The sequence below is a fragment of the Adelges cooleyi genome, unplaced genomic scaffold, assembly GCF_023614345.1.
Source record: "Adelges cooleyi isolate 19-005CV unplaced genomic scaffold, UGA_ACOO_1.1 ACOO_flye_CR_arks_rails_tigmint_CR_PRNA_23, whole genome shotgun sequence".
Classification (NCBI taxonomy): Eukaryota; Metazoa; Arthropoda; class Insecta; order Hemiptera; family Adelgidae; genus Adelges; species Adelges cooleyi.
Window position 1 is genome coordinate 16,811 of NW_026095893.1, and position 15,590 is coordinate 32,400.

At 29.8% G+C, this 15,590-nt stretch overlaps 2 protein-coding genes across 3 annotated transcripts; both read right to left on the reverse strand.

Moving 5' to 3' along the window:
• Positions 1-3,304: 3,304 nt before the first annotated feature.
• LOC126835795 (uncharacterized) lies at positions 3,305-5,696 on the reverse strand. The gene is made up of 9 exons (XM_050568616.1): positions 5,688-5,696; positions 5,463-5,613; positions 5,199-5,272; positions 4,949-5,141; positions 4,833-4,888; positions 4,487-4,652; positions 4,336-4,400; positions 3,997-4,180; positions 3,305-3,404 (listed from the first exon to the last, which is right to left on the reverse strand). Exons 1-9 carry the CDS (start codon positions 5,694-5,696, stop codon positions 3,322-3,324), a joined length of 981 nt encoding a protein of 326 aa, XP_050424573.1. The 3' UTR covers positions 3,305-3,321.
• A 1,696-nt stretch (positions 5,697-7,392) lies between these two features.
• On the reverse strand, positions 7,393-15,271 carry LOC126835481 (uncharacterized). 2 transcript variants are annotated; one of them, XM_050568107.1, is made up of 11 exons: positions 15,133-15,270; positions 13,939-14,008; positions 13,791-13,820; positions 13,646-13,693; positions 12,451-12,498; positions 12,288-12,317; positions 11,632-11,667; positions 11,456-11,506; positions 11,013-11,042; positions 10,472-10,552; positions 7,393-7,741 (listed from the first exon to the last, which is right to left on the reverse strand). In XM_050568107.1, the coding sequence occupies exons 2-11, from the start codon at positions 14,000-14,002 to the stop codon at positions 7,500-7,502; spliced, it is 660 nt and encodes a 219-aa protein (XP_050424064.1). In that variant the 5' UTR covers positions 14,003-14,008; positions 15,133-15,270; the 3' UTR covers positions 7,393-7,499. The 2 variants fall into 2 exon arrangements, with proteins under 2 accessions (XP_050424064.1, XP_050424065.1); XM_050568108.1 differs by lacking the exon at positions 13,646-13,693 and having other exon boundaries at positions 15,133-15,271.
• Positions 15,272-15,590: the final 319 nt, after the last annotated feature.

Consider the following 15,590-nt stretch of genomic DNA (forward strand, 5'->3'; position numbering starts at 1 on the left):
TTTTCTTTTAAATGTGGTGACCAGGTTAAAAGCTCGTTAAATATTAAGCCTAAATATCTGATTTGAGAGCATTGGGAAATGGTAGTTTCATTTAAGGACACCGTGTGGCGCGAGCTGATTTTATTTCGTTTAATTTTATTTTACAATTTTTAGCCTAGTTTCTAGTGAGTTTAGGTATATATATTATATTGTTTATGTAGTAAGAGAGCGAGAGTTGTGGAAAAACATATTCTGGCTGGCCACAATCACATTGGTATTTGGTTGCCTTAAATAAAATTTATGTAAGAACAATTCAGATTACGAAAATTATTCCTACATATTTTAATTTTAAAAGTACTTTGATTTCATATTATTTTTCAACACGTTATCGTGTGCTAAATTCCAAGTTTCGAAAATTGTTTTTGTGGTTGTGTATTGATTTAGAAAAGTGTTTTTCTGTGGGCTATTACTCATATGTTATTCACTTCGATACGAACCCGAAAAAAATAAAACGCCAAAAACAATGATAAATAATTCTGTTTTTACACCCAATACTTCAATAGGAAACCTAAATTTTGGACTCTGGTTGAAGAGTTCTGCACACGTTGGAAAAATATCGTTCTAGATAGAATAAAAAAAATATTATAGGTATATTCTTTAAATATTTATTAAGTATATTATAGATATCCAGTAAAAAACCAAGTTTTATACAAATATTTATGGTGTTATTAGCATTTTGAGAAATAGGCTGGAGGAATATCGTTAGTAATAGAAATTATTAATGTTTTTTTTGTTTAAATTTTAGACACTTTCATAATAAATATATCTAGGTCAATGGTAACGAAATTATTGTTGTTTTGGATACATTTCTTATTCAGTGCAAATGTTGTACGACTATGAGGCAACTGTTTGAACAAGCGTACAAAACCTCACGTCAAAATAATATGTTTTCTTCTAATTTCAATGAATAACACTTAAACTGTGTTTTCGTATAATAACATGTGTCAACCGCTCAAGGGTTCCACGGGTTGGCTTCTCTGCTATTTCGACTGTGCTGTTCCGATCGCCGAGGGTTGACCGCTCCAATTGCCTCTGGGCCGTGTTGTTCTACTGTGTCGACGTGTGGTGGAGCAATAAAAAGTTGTATTTAGTTTATTGTTAAATTTTGGATATATTGTTTGTTTCCCTTTTTATGTCGTCTAAACAGACAAAATTTTTGGATATATTTTATGGACTTTATTGTTGTGAATCTGTAATAAATCGTATATTTTAGCTTCGATGCAGAGCGACGAAGTTACTGGTTTTACTCTGATGTGGGCTTCTTTTTTATCTCTATACACTATAACTTTTTTAATACTGGACCAATTTGTCCAGGGTGAAAGTTGAAAAAATTTACTTCTTCACAGTCGAAATTCGAAAAAACAAAAAAAAACCGTACGAGTTTTTTAGTTAGAACTGGCTATAGTTTCGAGAAAAAGAGTCAGATCGAGTTGAATCTTATTAGGAATATTTATTTGGTATGTCCGCACACGTCAGTTGTATCAAATTTAACTTATACCCATTTCCCACCCCCCTAGGGGGGGACAAGTTTTTTTTGGGTTTTTGGGGTTTTTAGCCGTAATTTAAGACCTTTGGGTTGAAAATTTGCCAGTAGTTAAACTCATATGTATCCATAACATATTAAACAGAAAAAAAGTTCGGCACTACAGTTTTCTTTTAATTTCCGGAAAACTGTGTTTTCGCAGATTTCGTATATTTTAACAAAAACACCTAAAATCTTTAAAAAAAAATTGATCAAATCATTAAAACAATTTTATGTATGCAAAATTATACTATTAAGTTTTGTGCTCAAGTACCACTTTTGACTTTAAGTTTACACAAATTCAATTTTTTTTTTTTTTTAACTAAAAACCCGGTGTACCAGATGGAAGAAATGGATGAACAGACACTAAAAACTGTCGGTTGGTAACCTCGACCCGTGTTTGGTTAGGTTAGGACCCAACGGTCGGTATCATAATATTGTGTTTATTACACGATATCACAGACGACTAAATCGTGTAACTGATTAGAGTAAATTTATTGGGAAAAAACCGATCCGTGAACTTATTAAGTCACATAATCGTTCTGACCTGAAAAAAGCACTGTCGTTATCGCGTTTATTATTACCGTACCGAAAGTTAACTATGAGTATATATAAGGTCCACCTACCTGCAAATTATGAAGAGTACTGTTGTTTATTGGATCCAGATTAAGTGTTGAGTTTTATGCAGATTACCGCCCCAAAATGTATTTCATATTACTGATTACACAATTTTTTAAAAGGAACACTAGTGTTTTACATATTGTTATACTGTTTTTCATTTAAAGAGATTCACGCTTGATTGTTTAAATTATCTAATATCAGATAATCTGCTTTGTGCTAATTTTAATTCTTTAGTTTATCAACTTGTAGTTCTAATTTTGTATAAAGTATTTCATTATTTTGTTACTATGTTCAAATTAAGATATATTTCAATAATAATTAAAAGTCATGAATGATAATACTTTATTTTATGACTAGATCAAATCTCGTGAACATTAAACTTTGCGATACTGCTCCTATACTATTATTAAAAAAAACAGTTAAATAACAGGCAACAACCGACAGCTAGTGGTAGTCACTTTCAAATTAACACTTTGATGCTTATTTGTAAATACAGCACCTTAATTTAATACTTTCTAACTTTGCTGGTTTATACTGTGCTTGGTTTGTACTGTACTGGCTTTAAAACACTAACTACCGATTTGCATCAAAGCGTTTTTTCGAAAGTGATTTTATCACTTTCAGATTTCAAAATTCCTGTAAACCTGTGACCTCCCCGTCCCCACTTTGCCTCAACACAACTATGCTCCTTGTCCACTATGCTCCAACCCCACTGTACTGATTAGGTTTTTATTTTCAAATTAGTGTTATACGATGAGTGTCGTTTAAAATTTTGACAGTTTATAACAGCACTTTTATATGTTAATACTTCTAAAATATTACAAGGCTTTTTAATACCGTTTTCGAAAATACATTAACTTGTTCTACATGCTGTTTAGGAACTAGATGGCTTGCAAGGCTTAGGATTGGTAATTATATTTATTTTAAGTAAAAACATAATTTGTATGATATTACACTATTTATTTTTTTTTTATGAAGCTACAAAAATAAAATTAATAATTGCATGTTATATTAATTATCAATATGGATTAACATCACTGTATATTTGTTATTAGCATTAAATTAAAATAAATGTGTAAAATTATTATACAGCTTTGAAAAATCATTATTATTAAAAAAAAATCAGGGTTAATCATACTTTATTTTATTTCACACTTTGATAGAGATATATTCTCCTGAAATAGCGCCTTGAAGAACTCCGCGATGTCCAAGTGTCCGTCTCCTAAATATTACAATATTTTTAGTTAATATTATTTTGTCTTTAGGGTATCTTCAATACATTAACCACTATAATATCATAGCATTTATTATGGAAACATTAGTAATCTTTTACCGATACTTGCATAATTGTAAAAGTGCTCTTTGCCCTTCGCGTCGAATTTATGAAAATGTCTATACAGAAAAAATGTATTTACCTTATACCTAAAATATTAACTCTAGGAATCATAGAAAAACCATAAGAACCTGTCCTAATAATAATCGCATCCCCTTTAACCAATAGACATTTTCTTCTTGTTTTAAAAGTAGCTTTTGAACTTGAGATCGGATAATTACACGAACTAAGGTGAAGATCTAATGTTTTTTTTTAGAATTAGCCGAACATATTTTTTTACCTAGGGAAACTCTTCAACTTAATATCGTTTATTTTATTTAGATCATAATGGCGGTTTCTCGAGATTTATTTTATTAATTCTAACTGTAAAAATATCTATGCACAAAAAACCGTATCGATCCTACTCTATGCTTGATCTCGCTATGATAATTATCTTAAAAAATAAAGCCGATTTCGTTTAATCTATAATTTGCAATATTACTATTGGAATCGTGTGCCAGCATAAAAGTGTCAATATTTCTGTTTTCTTTGTTCCAGGCGTCCATGTAACATATCACCAATCTTAAAACTTCATCTTTATTGAGTGTACCATCTTTGTCAGTGTCTCGCTGGAAGAAATCCCATATAACATATCTAACCGAACAGGTAGAATATACTGGTTTAATCTGAGGAATCAACAAAGCAATTCAAATTAGTACCACTTTAGATTAATATGGGAGCACGAGAAATTGCTAATTGCTCATATTTTGTAGTGTGATAACATGGGTGTGTCCTCATATAATCATATAAAACAAAATCTTAATAAAATTATTAATATTACTTTGGTATTGTTTTTGTGTTCTGCAGAAACTACTAACAGCTCTTGCAACTCCAAGAAAGACTTTCCTATAACCAAAATAAATCGTTTGTTTTTTTTAATAATAAATAAAATATTAATAACAAGCGAGATAATATAAAAAATATATTCTTACGTTTAGAACCAAAAGCAAGTTTGCCTTCGTAGTCCTCTTTAACTATAGATGCCCTTTTCAAAAACAGTGTTATTGCCTCAGGGACAATTTGATCGTGATATATATTTTTGTGATGCTTTTGTAAATCGCTCGCTTCCTGAACTTGACTTCTGTCTAAACCTTTACCCTAATTAAAAGTATATAAATCATGTAAAAATTAAATGCACAAATGGAGTTTGATTTTTTTTAATTATAATAATGCGCTAAAATGTACAAAACTATTTTTTTCTGGACATGTTTAAATGCCGTGTCAGGCATAGTTTTATGTGTATTTTTTCAAGACTTTAATGTAAACATAAATCCTTACTTCTGGTTTTATTGCCCACATGCGGTATAAGAACTCCAAGGCGTTAGTTTTTTCATCTTTAAATATTAATTTAAATTATCAAATTGTGCAAAATAATAAACCGCACCATATAATACCTTTTTTAAATCCGTCTATTGTACATTGATTGACGGAACGGACAAGACAAATTCTATTAGTCCATTTGTCTAGATGTAAAGGCTTAATAACTTCTAATACTTCTGTGTAGGTAAGTAGACCATCACCCCTTTGGTCTTTTTCTCTAAACATGCCCACGTAAAGTCTTACTTCGAAGGATGATAAATTTCGTGTCTGGAAATAAAAAAATCAGATTAATTGGAAATATTTCAATATTTTTTTCGATATTACAAAGGTGTCAGTTATCTTGTCATTATTGGCCAAAAATACCAAGAAATCTTCTAATTTTCGAGCGATAGTCACATCTATAATTAAAAATAAAATTGAAACAAATTAAAAATAATTTTCAATCAACCTGGGCAAGACGAGTGGGTTAAATTGAGAAATTGTTAACTAAACTAATGGAAAACAGTCAATTTTTTTTAAATGGGGTGGGTGGGGTAACATTTAAGTACTGTCAAAAACTTAAAACCTGTTTAAAAGATATTTTATTACCTCTATCGTAATCAAAATCTGAAAAATTATCCACGCCAATTCTTTGTCCTATATTTACGATTTCATTCTTGGAAATGAATTCTATACCTTTTGTGTGCTTTGTGAATAAAGGACGAAGCATATCAATTTGTTCCCCATTGAGTCCGACGCTCTAGTAAGTATCATAATTACAATAACAATAATACACAACATTAACTACCGACATTTTATTTTATTTGGTTTTACCTGTGTCATAGTCACGAAGTATAACGCACAAAGAATAACAGCACTTTTGAAATGCATAATGTTTTTTTTTTTTCAAACACTTTGTTGCACCAGAAGTAAGTCTTCGATACCAAAGTCGGATGAACAGAGTAATTTGATACGGCTTAAGGTGTATTCGTTAAGGTGCCATTGACAAAAAAAAACATCAGTATAGAAATGGAGAATATTGGTAGATAGTTGTTTTTCGTTTTCATTTATTTACATAGCATGTAGTATGGACTTAGAGTTCTTTTCGACCCAACGGTACAGTAGCGAAATCAGTGTAAACTTGAAAAATACTGCGTATTTACTTGTATTAAATGCAATAACATCATATTTTTATTTTCTCTACAGGGTGTTTCATTTTAGGTAAGACACTCAGTTCCCTACACAGTACACGTCTCACCTACTTGTATCATTGTGGGACTAACATAAATGTCAAAACTAAAATCAGCCAGATACCACGGAATAAAGTTGTGACGAGCTATCCATTATTTTGACCTTATATACACTTATTATTGCCCTTTGTCTTTTTTATTTTTTTTTATTTGACGTGCGGTTCACTAAATGGATCCCCGTCAATACATAGACCTTATTTAAAGTAACCGAATAAAATCCATCTCGATATCATAAAGAGGCTTCTACACCTGTGTATTTTCCATCGAAAACAACTCATTCTAGTTGTGACTGTACTATGAAAACAGATATACATTCGTAAATACTTGTCTCATTGTATCAATGTATCAATCTCATCGTAGATCATTGAAAACAGCGCTGAAAATTACATCATTGTTGGCCGAAATAAGTATACGCAAAGAGTGCATTAATTTTATGGTCTTTTAAATACTATCGCATTGTACGAAAAATCTGGGTACATAGACTGTTATTAAGTATTTTTATGTGTTTTATTATTATTTATATGTATTTCATATCAATCCATTTTTAATTTTTTTCTATTTTTTTTTTCTAATAAATCAAACTAATTTTCTAATTGCTGAATAAAATATCGGTCTTTAGGCCTAGATAGCAAAAATAGTAAGCATCTCATAAAAAAAATAGGTAAAAATTGAAATCCGTCCAATAGGTACACCGGAAAATGCCTTTTACAAAAACCAATTTTTATTAAACTTACTTGGAGAAAAATAACCTTAAAAGTTTTAAAAGTAGAAAAACTTAATATCTTTTTACATTAAAATTAGTCGACTTACTTAAAATGGATACTAAATCAATTTTTGTACAATATTGCCTATCTTTTGTCCCTTAAACGGCGCTTTCAATTCCCCTTAAGCATTATCAAAAATTCAGTACAGTGGGGTAGGGGAATACTAACCTACTAATGTTTATGAATTATGAAAAACTGTAATCTGAAACAAAGCGGCAGTCGATAGTGTTAAATAAGTAAATCCTAGTAAGAACGGCTAGCATCTTCATCTTCCACTCATCTTTCATTGTTGAAAAATAATAATCCTCATAAAATAATTATTATTTTTGGTAAAAACAGAACTTTTTAACTATTATTAATTTTGTTAAGCCCAATGACAAAATATTACAACTCATAATATCTAAAACAGTTTTTGTAACTATTGCATCTTGTAAGACTATAGTTTAAGATAAATTACAAATTTAACGCTTTAAATCCACCCTCAGTTAAAATAAAGTGTTACGCAATAATAATGATAATACAAAATTTGCAACCAATTTGCTTATAGTTGTAGACAAAACAGTTTATTATGAAAAAAATTCACAGTTAATGGTTTGCATGGTTTTAAAAGAAATAAACAGTTGATTCCTGGTTTAATCGTTCATAGCCGCATACTCTTCCTCAAGTAGTTGTGTTTTTAGTTTACCTATTATTCCTTCCATTTCATCGATTTGAAAATAATTGCCCTCGAAATATCTGTATTTTATAACATGATTGTCTCTATCGGATAATTTACAATCAATATTACCTTCATTTTCAGCAAATGTTAACAATGAAGTTCTTGTACTCATCCACAACCCTAACAATTTACACATCCAATTTTGTGACGATTTATCTAAAAAATTACAAAATAGCTTTTTACAAAATTGTCAAATTATAAGCATATTAGCCACTACTTATCTTTATTGTGCATGACATAACTACTACACGTGTATAAGAAAAATGAATCTATACCCAGTCAATAAATATTTTGAATGATAGGCCTGCGTTAGTTTTGACAAATATGTATGTGTTGTGTGAATTTTATAATTTTATGAAAAACTAAATTTGTGCGATACTGCGATAAGAAAAAATCTGTGTATTTCTGTATAAGCTGTCCTATTATTATAACTATTGTTAAAAAAAACCAGTACAGTGGGGTTGGGGTATAGTGGAGACGGGTCGGTCACAGGTTTACAGGAATTTATTAATCTAAAAGCGATAGAATCACTTTCCAACAAACGCTTCTATGCAAATCAGTATATAGTATTTTCAAGCCAGTACAGTCCAAACCAAGCACAGTGTAACCAAGCAAAGTTAAAAAGCATGAAATTAAGGTGCTGTATTTACAAAATATAAACATCAAAGCGTTAATTTGAATGTGATTTTATCCGAGAGGACTAGTAAAAAAAAACCAGTACAGTGGGGTCGGTGCAAAGTGGGGATGGAACAAAGTTGGGTTGGGGCATATTGGGGACGGGGAGGTCACAGGTTTACAGGAATTTTTAAATCTAAAACGCTTCGATGCAAATCGGTAGTTAGTATTTTCAAGCCAGTACAGTCCAAACCAAGCACAGTATAAACCAGCAAAGTTAAAAAGTTTTAAATGAAGGTTCTGTATTTACAAATGAACATCAAAGCATTAATTTGAAAGTGATTTTATCCGAGAGGACTAGTACAGTAGAGTATTGGCATAATGTAATCAAAGCAATGAGGAAACGGAGAGGTCACAGGTCTACAAGAATTATTATAAATTAAAGTGATAAAATTGAATAAAATCGCTTTCAAATAAACGCTTTGATGCTCATTTGTAAATAACCTTCATTTAAAACTTTCTAACTTTGCTGGTTTATACTGTGCTTGGTTTGGACTGTACTGGCTTGAAAATACTAACTACCGATTTGCATCGAAGCGTTTTTTCGAAAGTGATTTTATCACTTTCAGACTTAAAAATTCCTGTAAACCTGTGACCTCCCCGTCCCCAATATGCCCCAACCCAACCATATTCCATCCCGAATATGCACCGACCCCACTGTACTGTTTTTTTTTTTTTTTCAAAAACTTAGTGGACCAATTGACACATATGATGTTAAATGTTCACGAGATTTGATCTACTCATAAAATAAAGTATTATCATTTATGACTTAATTATTATTAAAATTTATCTTAATAGTAATAGTACATAGTAATAAAATAATGAAATATTTTATTTAAAATTAGAGCTACAAGTTGATAAACTAAAAAATTAAAAATAGCACGAAGCAGATTATCTGATATTAGATAATTTAAACAATCAAGCGTGAATATCTTTAAATGGAAAACAGTATAACAATATGTAAAACACTAGTGTTCCTTTTTAAAAATTGTGTAATCAGTAATATGAAATGCATTTTGGGGCGGTATACTGCATAAAAAACAACACTTAATCTGAATCCAAAAAACAACAGTCCTCTTCATTATTTGCAGGTAGTTGGACCTTATATACTCATAGTTGACCTTCGGTTAGGGAGATAACGAGATAACGACAGTGGTTTTGTCGTATCGTTTTTTTCCCAATAAATCGAGTGTCTACTATAATCAGTTACACGATTTAGTCGCCTGTGATATCATGTAATAAACACAATATTATGATACCGATCATTGGGCCCTAACCTAATCTAACACGGAAAGACGTTACCAACTGATAGTTTTTAGTGTCTGTTCGTTTCTCACAACTGGTACACCGGGTTTTTAGTTAAAAAAAAAAAAAATTGAATTTGTGTAAACTTTAAGTCAAAAGTGGTACTTGAGCACAAATCTTAAAAGTATAATTCTGCATAGATATACATAAAATTGTTTTAATGATTTGATCAATTTTTTTTAAAGATTTTAGGTGTTTTTGTTAAAATATACGAAATCTGCGAAAACAGTTTTCCGGAAATTAAAAGAAAACTGTAGTGCCGAACTTTTTTTCTGTTTAATATGTTATGGATACATATGAGTTTAACTACTGGCAAATTTTCAACCCAAAGGTCTTAAAATTACGGGTAAAAACCCCAAAAAATAAAAAAAAACTTGTCCCCCCCCTAGGGGGGTGGGAAATGGGTATAGTTTAAGTTTGACACAACTGACGTGTGCGGGCATACTAAATAATTATTTCTTTTACATTTTAACTCGATCCGACTCTTTTTCTCGAAATTATAGCCAGTAAAAGTTCTAACTTAAAAACTCGTACGGTTTTTTCAACTTTCGTCTGTGAAGAATTAAATTTTTTCAACTTTAACCCCCCCCCCCCCCCCAAAGTACCAACTAGATGAAATTTGCGATTTATAGAGTTGCTACTCGAAGGAATTGGTCCTGTATTAAAAAAGTTACAGTGTATACAGATAAAAAAAAAACACACATCAGAGTAAAACCAATACCTTCTCGCTTTGCATCGAAGCTAAAAGAGTGTAGGCATAATGGAATCAAAGCATAGAGGAGACAGGTCTACAGGAATTATTAAAAAAAAAAGTGATAAAATTGAATAAAATCACTTTGCACCAAAGCTTAAATTGTTATAATGGTTAAAAAAGCAATACCATTAAGACTCTGTATTAATATTAACCTAATTTACGGGCAATTATATTTCTTAAAGCTTTTCCTGTAAGAACTCTTCTCGCTTTTCCAAGATCGGCCAAATTTAAATCTACAAAACCACAACCTTGTTAAAAATAAATATTTAATAATATTCTCGTATTTATGATTTATTTTTTGCTAAAAAAATTTTATTTCGATGAAAAAAACTTTTATTATTTTTGGTCATATAACCATAAGGGGATTACATGCGGTTTGTTTTTAAGGAGTATGGTATAAACAATATTTAAGAAAAAAAGTAGTTTTAATAAAGTTCAACCATGTTAATTAATTTTTTGGTTGATTTATATAAGCTTTAAAGTATTATTTTTAATTTGTATAATTTTTTCTAGATGTAAAATTTTTTTTGGCTGTAAATTATTGCTCTACAGTTATTAAGTCTCACTCTACCTCCCCAACTATTAGTTTACTTTATTGTAACTATAGTGTAAACAATAAAATATATAAAAAAAAATTTATCTTTAAAAAATCTCTAAGTTTTATTTATTATTAACGAATAAATTCTTAATTACTCTGGTTTAGATTATTAGGCTCAGGACGACCTGTAACGAAAATATAAAATATCAAATAAATTTACAACTCATAATTGTTGAAATGTAATTAATATTCTAAGGTAGTTTTAATGTAATTAGTTTAGTATGTCGAGGAAGACACTATTGTATGTGAAATCTTAGAAAGTATTTTGTATGAATTGATTTAACCTAGATTTATGATATAAATACCTTTGTATGTGGACAAGGGGACACACTCGTTCCACAGCTACTATTTTGTTAATGTGCTTGTTACTACTGACTTATACATATATCTATATTGTATTGTTATTATTGGTTTAACTTGTGTCTATAATATTAACTCTATTATTACTCAAAGTGTTTGTTTGTTATTTCTTTTGTGTTCCACTACAATTAATCTCAACAATAATTACCGGTTTTTATAAAAATACAAATTAAATTACCTATTATCTGACGTATTTGTTTTTGTACATATTCCTGCATAATTTTGGATTCTAAAATTTAAAAAAAAAAATAAACTTAAATACACATATTTTGTTATAATATTAATAATTAATAGGGTACTGATTTTGTGTGTAGCGTCATAAATATAAAGTATATGAAGGTGATTATTGACTACCTTCTAGGAATTTTAGGCTGTCAATTCTTGCTGCATCTGAAAATAAAACGAAAACATTGTTTACTTAACGATTATCAAACAACTGCGAAGAACACTATTTACATGACGTGAGGTCACTCCTACTTGGATGTCTTGACTAGTTCGCCAACATTTCGGAATACTTGCACGTTCCATCTTCAGAGCTATGGTTCGATGTTACTCGTACCACGCTCTCCTGCAGACTGACCGATTCGCTTCCGTGGGCGTAGGTTATTTACCATACCCCCCGAAGGGGCGTGGCCGTAGAAAACAGCTGGCAGCAAGAAATAATTGATAACGGTAATCAGTCATGCGGTAGCCGGCCAAGGCGAAGGGGCGTGGCCGTAGAAAACAGCTGGCAACGGCATGAGGGAGCGGAGAATGCAGTGGGGGGAATGGTAAATAACCTACGCCCACGGAAGCGAATCGGTCAGTCTGCAGGAGAGCGCGGTACGAACAACATCGAACCACAGCCCTGCAGATGGATCCATCAAGTGTTCGGAAACATTGGCGAACTAGTCAAGACATCTAAGTAACCTGAAGTCATGTAAATAGTGTAAATATAATACCCCACTCAAGTTTCAATAATTTTTTAACTGTTTAGAAATATTTCCAAAAAGTGTAATGAAATATTTTACCCGGTACAGTGAACATATAATTCATAGTCTCTGAAATTAAAAAAATTAATGATGTTTTATTTAACAATCTGAAAAACTTTTTTTATGATGCAATTGATTAGATATTTAAAAATGAATTTATTTTACTAGCAAGACCTATTTATTATAATATCAGTTTTAGTACCCGTTGAATATACATTTGTAATTAGGTTAATTACATACTCCAATACATCTAGAACATAAAATATTAAGCTATGGTAAAAATGTCAAATAAAGTCATTACAGGTGCACAAATTATTAGAGTAAAATTACACCAATAGCCAGTATAGTGGGGTCGAGGCATAGCGGGAACTTAAATAGTAACATATACTTATATTTAATTTGCATTTTAAATTAAGATAAATTGGCCAAAAATGTTGACTATTCGATAGTTATTAGTTTTGGATAATTCCTATTAAAGTTTTTATTGTTAAGTTTAAAATTTAGGGTGGGAGGAAAGATAGAGTGTAGTATTATGTTGTTTTGCATGCACTACTCTATCGCACTCCACTTTTTGTACTAAATTTTTTACTTTTAAATATTTCCAAAGCTAGTTTATGACCTTGTAACATTTTTAGCCAATTATTCTTAATTTAACACTTAAATATTACACTCTACCGTTCTTCCCGTTCTAAATTTTGAACTTTAATAAATTTAAAAGTAATTATCCCTAACTGGTAATCGACTGGTCAAATATGTCTGCAAGTTAATCTTAATTTAAAATTTAAATAGCACTAATTAAAATATATAGTACCATTAAAGTTTTAAAAGTTGATAGAGCTTTGGAAAAAAATTAAAACTTATATTGTCTGTTATTGTAAAAAAAAAAATATAAACTAAAATGTCTTAAAAAAAAAAAGTTAAAATAACTCTTATTATTTTAAGAGGCTGTAATCATTTTTAGATCCTTAATAAATCACCCTGTATATTTTATTATCATTAACTAAAATATTTATATTTTTAAAACTATATTCAACAATTTAAATATACAATTTATAAGAATGAAAATTATTTTTTTGATTTTACGCAGAAAGAATGCATATCATGCCTGTGAAAATAGAGTATAAAACTCTGCCGAATGTTACTCGCAAATATTTTGAACTGTACAACACAGCAACCCACTACTTTAAATATAAATATAAATCATTTATTTTTTATAACTTAAATATTTACACAGTGTTCGGTACACTGGATGTATGTTATAACTTGTGCATTAGAAGTCTGAACAATTAATATTTTCAAACTAAAATATTTAGTTTAGGAAATCATTTAACAACCAGTCGAACATAGGAAAACAGTTATTATAATATATTAGTATATTAATTTCAATTATATCTTACTTCCTACATTACTATGTGTATAATTAGAAGCATGCTTGATGTACTGGTCTGTAGTAAATTATTGATTAAAAAATGTTTAAGAACAATAAAATTGAAAAACTCAAGAATATATTGTTAGTCTGTATAATAAAAATATGTTGCTCACTTGTAATATCAACCACCTCCGCATATTCCGCTGTAAACCAAAGTTAAATAAAAATACATTTTTTTAAATTTTAAACTTCCGCAATAATAAAGTAGATATTATTTTAATATCTACTTTGTGTAAGTAAATATAAAAATAAAATAATTACTCCTGTTATCTGCCAAAACATTTGCAAAAACCATCAATGATATCAAAACAAAAGAAATTTCCATTTTTATCTGTAAATAATAACAAACTTAAATGCAATTCATATTAATTTATAGTCTCAGGCGCTTCCGATGTGGAAAGAAGAACGTTTTGGTTTTAAGATGATATTTTTATTTGATATATTTTATTTTTCTGACTATACTCCATCCCATTTATGAGCTGTACTGTGAAAAAGCTAAAACGCGTTATTCATGGCTCCGTAGCCGCATACGAGAGTAATGACTTTTGGTTTCTGCGCAGTACCACTCTTATATGGGAATGAGAACAAAGAAATGATTTTATCGATATTTAATATTCCTAGTAATTTATCACTTTCAGTTATAATAACTAGTTATGAAAAACCTGCGACCTCCTTGACACGGTTTGCTCCTTCAATACACCTAGACGCAGTGAGGTGGTCCAAAAACTACCACCAAACCGTAATTGTTTTCACTCCTATGCTTATCAGATTTGTCTAGTTTTGACGATACAACTATAAGTGCGGTTTCTAAATAATATTCCATATAGATTATAGGTCTAAACAAATTTTGACCATATACAAGAAAATATTATATCATAAGGGGGCTCCATACAGACCATTTTTAAGGAGTTTTGTATAGGCAATATTTAAGAAAAAATTGGCTTAAATAAATTTCGACCATGTTAATAAATTTACCGGTTAATTTGTATAAGCTTCAAGGTATTATTTTTAATTTAAATCATTTTGTCTACGTGTTAAAGCCATTTTAGTCAATAAAACATACATTTTTTGTTCCATCGCACAGGCTCAACCAGTGATCCGATAAGTAATATAAAAACAGTTTTGAATTTGCCATGAAATTTACTTGAGATCGGTCGACTTACTTTTTTGATATCTTATTGTTACTATGTATAAAACACGTTTGAACATTTTATAAATTTCAACATTTTAAAATAAAATTTAGATAGGGTTAAAATTAAAAATTGAAAAAAGTACTTCAACCGATCCTAAGTAAACTTCATGACAAATTCAATTATGTTTTTAGGTTGCTTATCGGATCACTGGTTAGGCCTGTGCGATGGAATGAAAATGATGTGTTATGAATCTTGAATACATTAAATATTAAAAAATAAAATATTTTACAATTTGCCGATTTTAAATTAAAAGTATACTTACAAATTCTTAATACAATATTCATCCGACCAAATTGCTAAACGAGCTGTTTTAATGTGACTTATTGTGTCTTGCTATATTACTTAGTTGACTAAAATTTCGACAAAAATAGTAAAATAGAAGTATATTTTGCAGCGTTCAATCGTTGGTTGACATAGCTGGTAATTTTTTTTAATATTTACATTACACCGCCTTTTGGTTTTAGACCTTTTTTTTTTGTCTATTATTGCTTTTAAAATTACTCATTTAACTAAGTTTACATTAGAGAATTTAAATTAAAATTCGATTTATATGGCTTAAGAACTAAACGTGCAATTTTTTAATTAAATGTAGGTGTAGTTTTAAGAATAATGTTAAAATATTAGACTTGTATATACAGTGGTTTTTGATAATGATATATTTTCAAAATATGTAGTCAAATTTCTTTTTGTTAAGGACAAAAAGAAAAAAGTTTAAAAAGT

Excerpts from the sequence above, each read along its gene's own strand:
- LOC126835795 (XM_050568616.1), bottom strand. Across the intron at positions 4,401-4,486 it reads ACTTGCTTTTGGTTCTAAAC|GAAAGTCTTTCTTGGAGTTG; the intron begins GTAAGAATATAT and ends TTTTGGTTATAG. Across the intron at positions 3,405-3,996 it reads GCTGGCACACGATTCCAATA|GAGACGGACACTTGGACATC; the intron begins GTAATATTGCAA and ends TGTAATATTTAG.
- LOC126835481 (XM_050568107.1), bottom strand. The coding sequence starts at position 14,002 with ATGGAAATTTCTTTTGTTTTGATATCATTGATGGTTTTTGCAAATGTT. Across the intron at positions 12,499-13,645 it reads TACACATAGTAATGTAGGAA|ATGTATTGGAGTATGTAATT; the intron begins GTAAGATATAAT and ends TTTATGTTCTAG. Across the intron at positions 11,668-12,287 it reads TTATATGTTCACTGTACCGG|ATGCAGCAAGAATTGACAGC; the intron begins GTAAAATATTTC and ends TTTTATTTTCAG.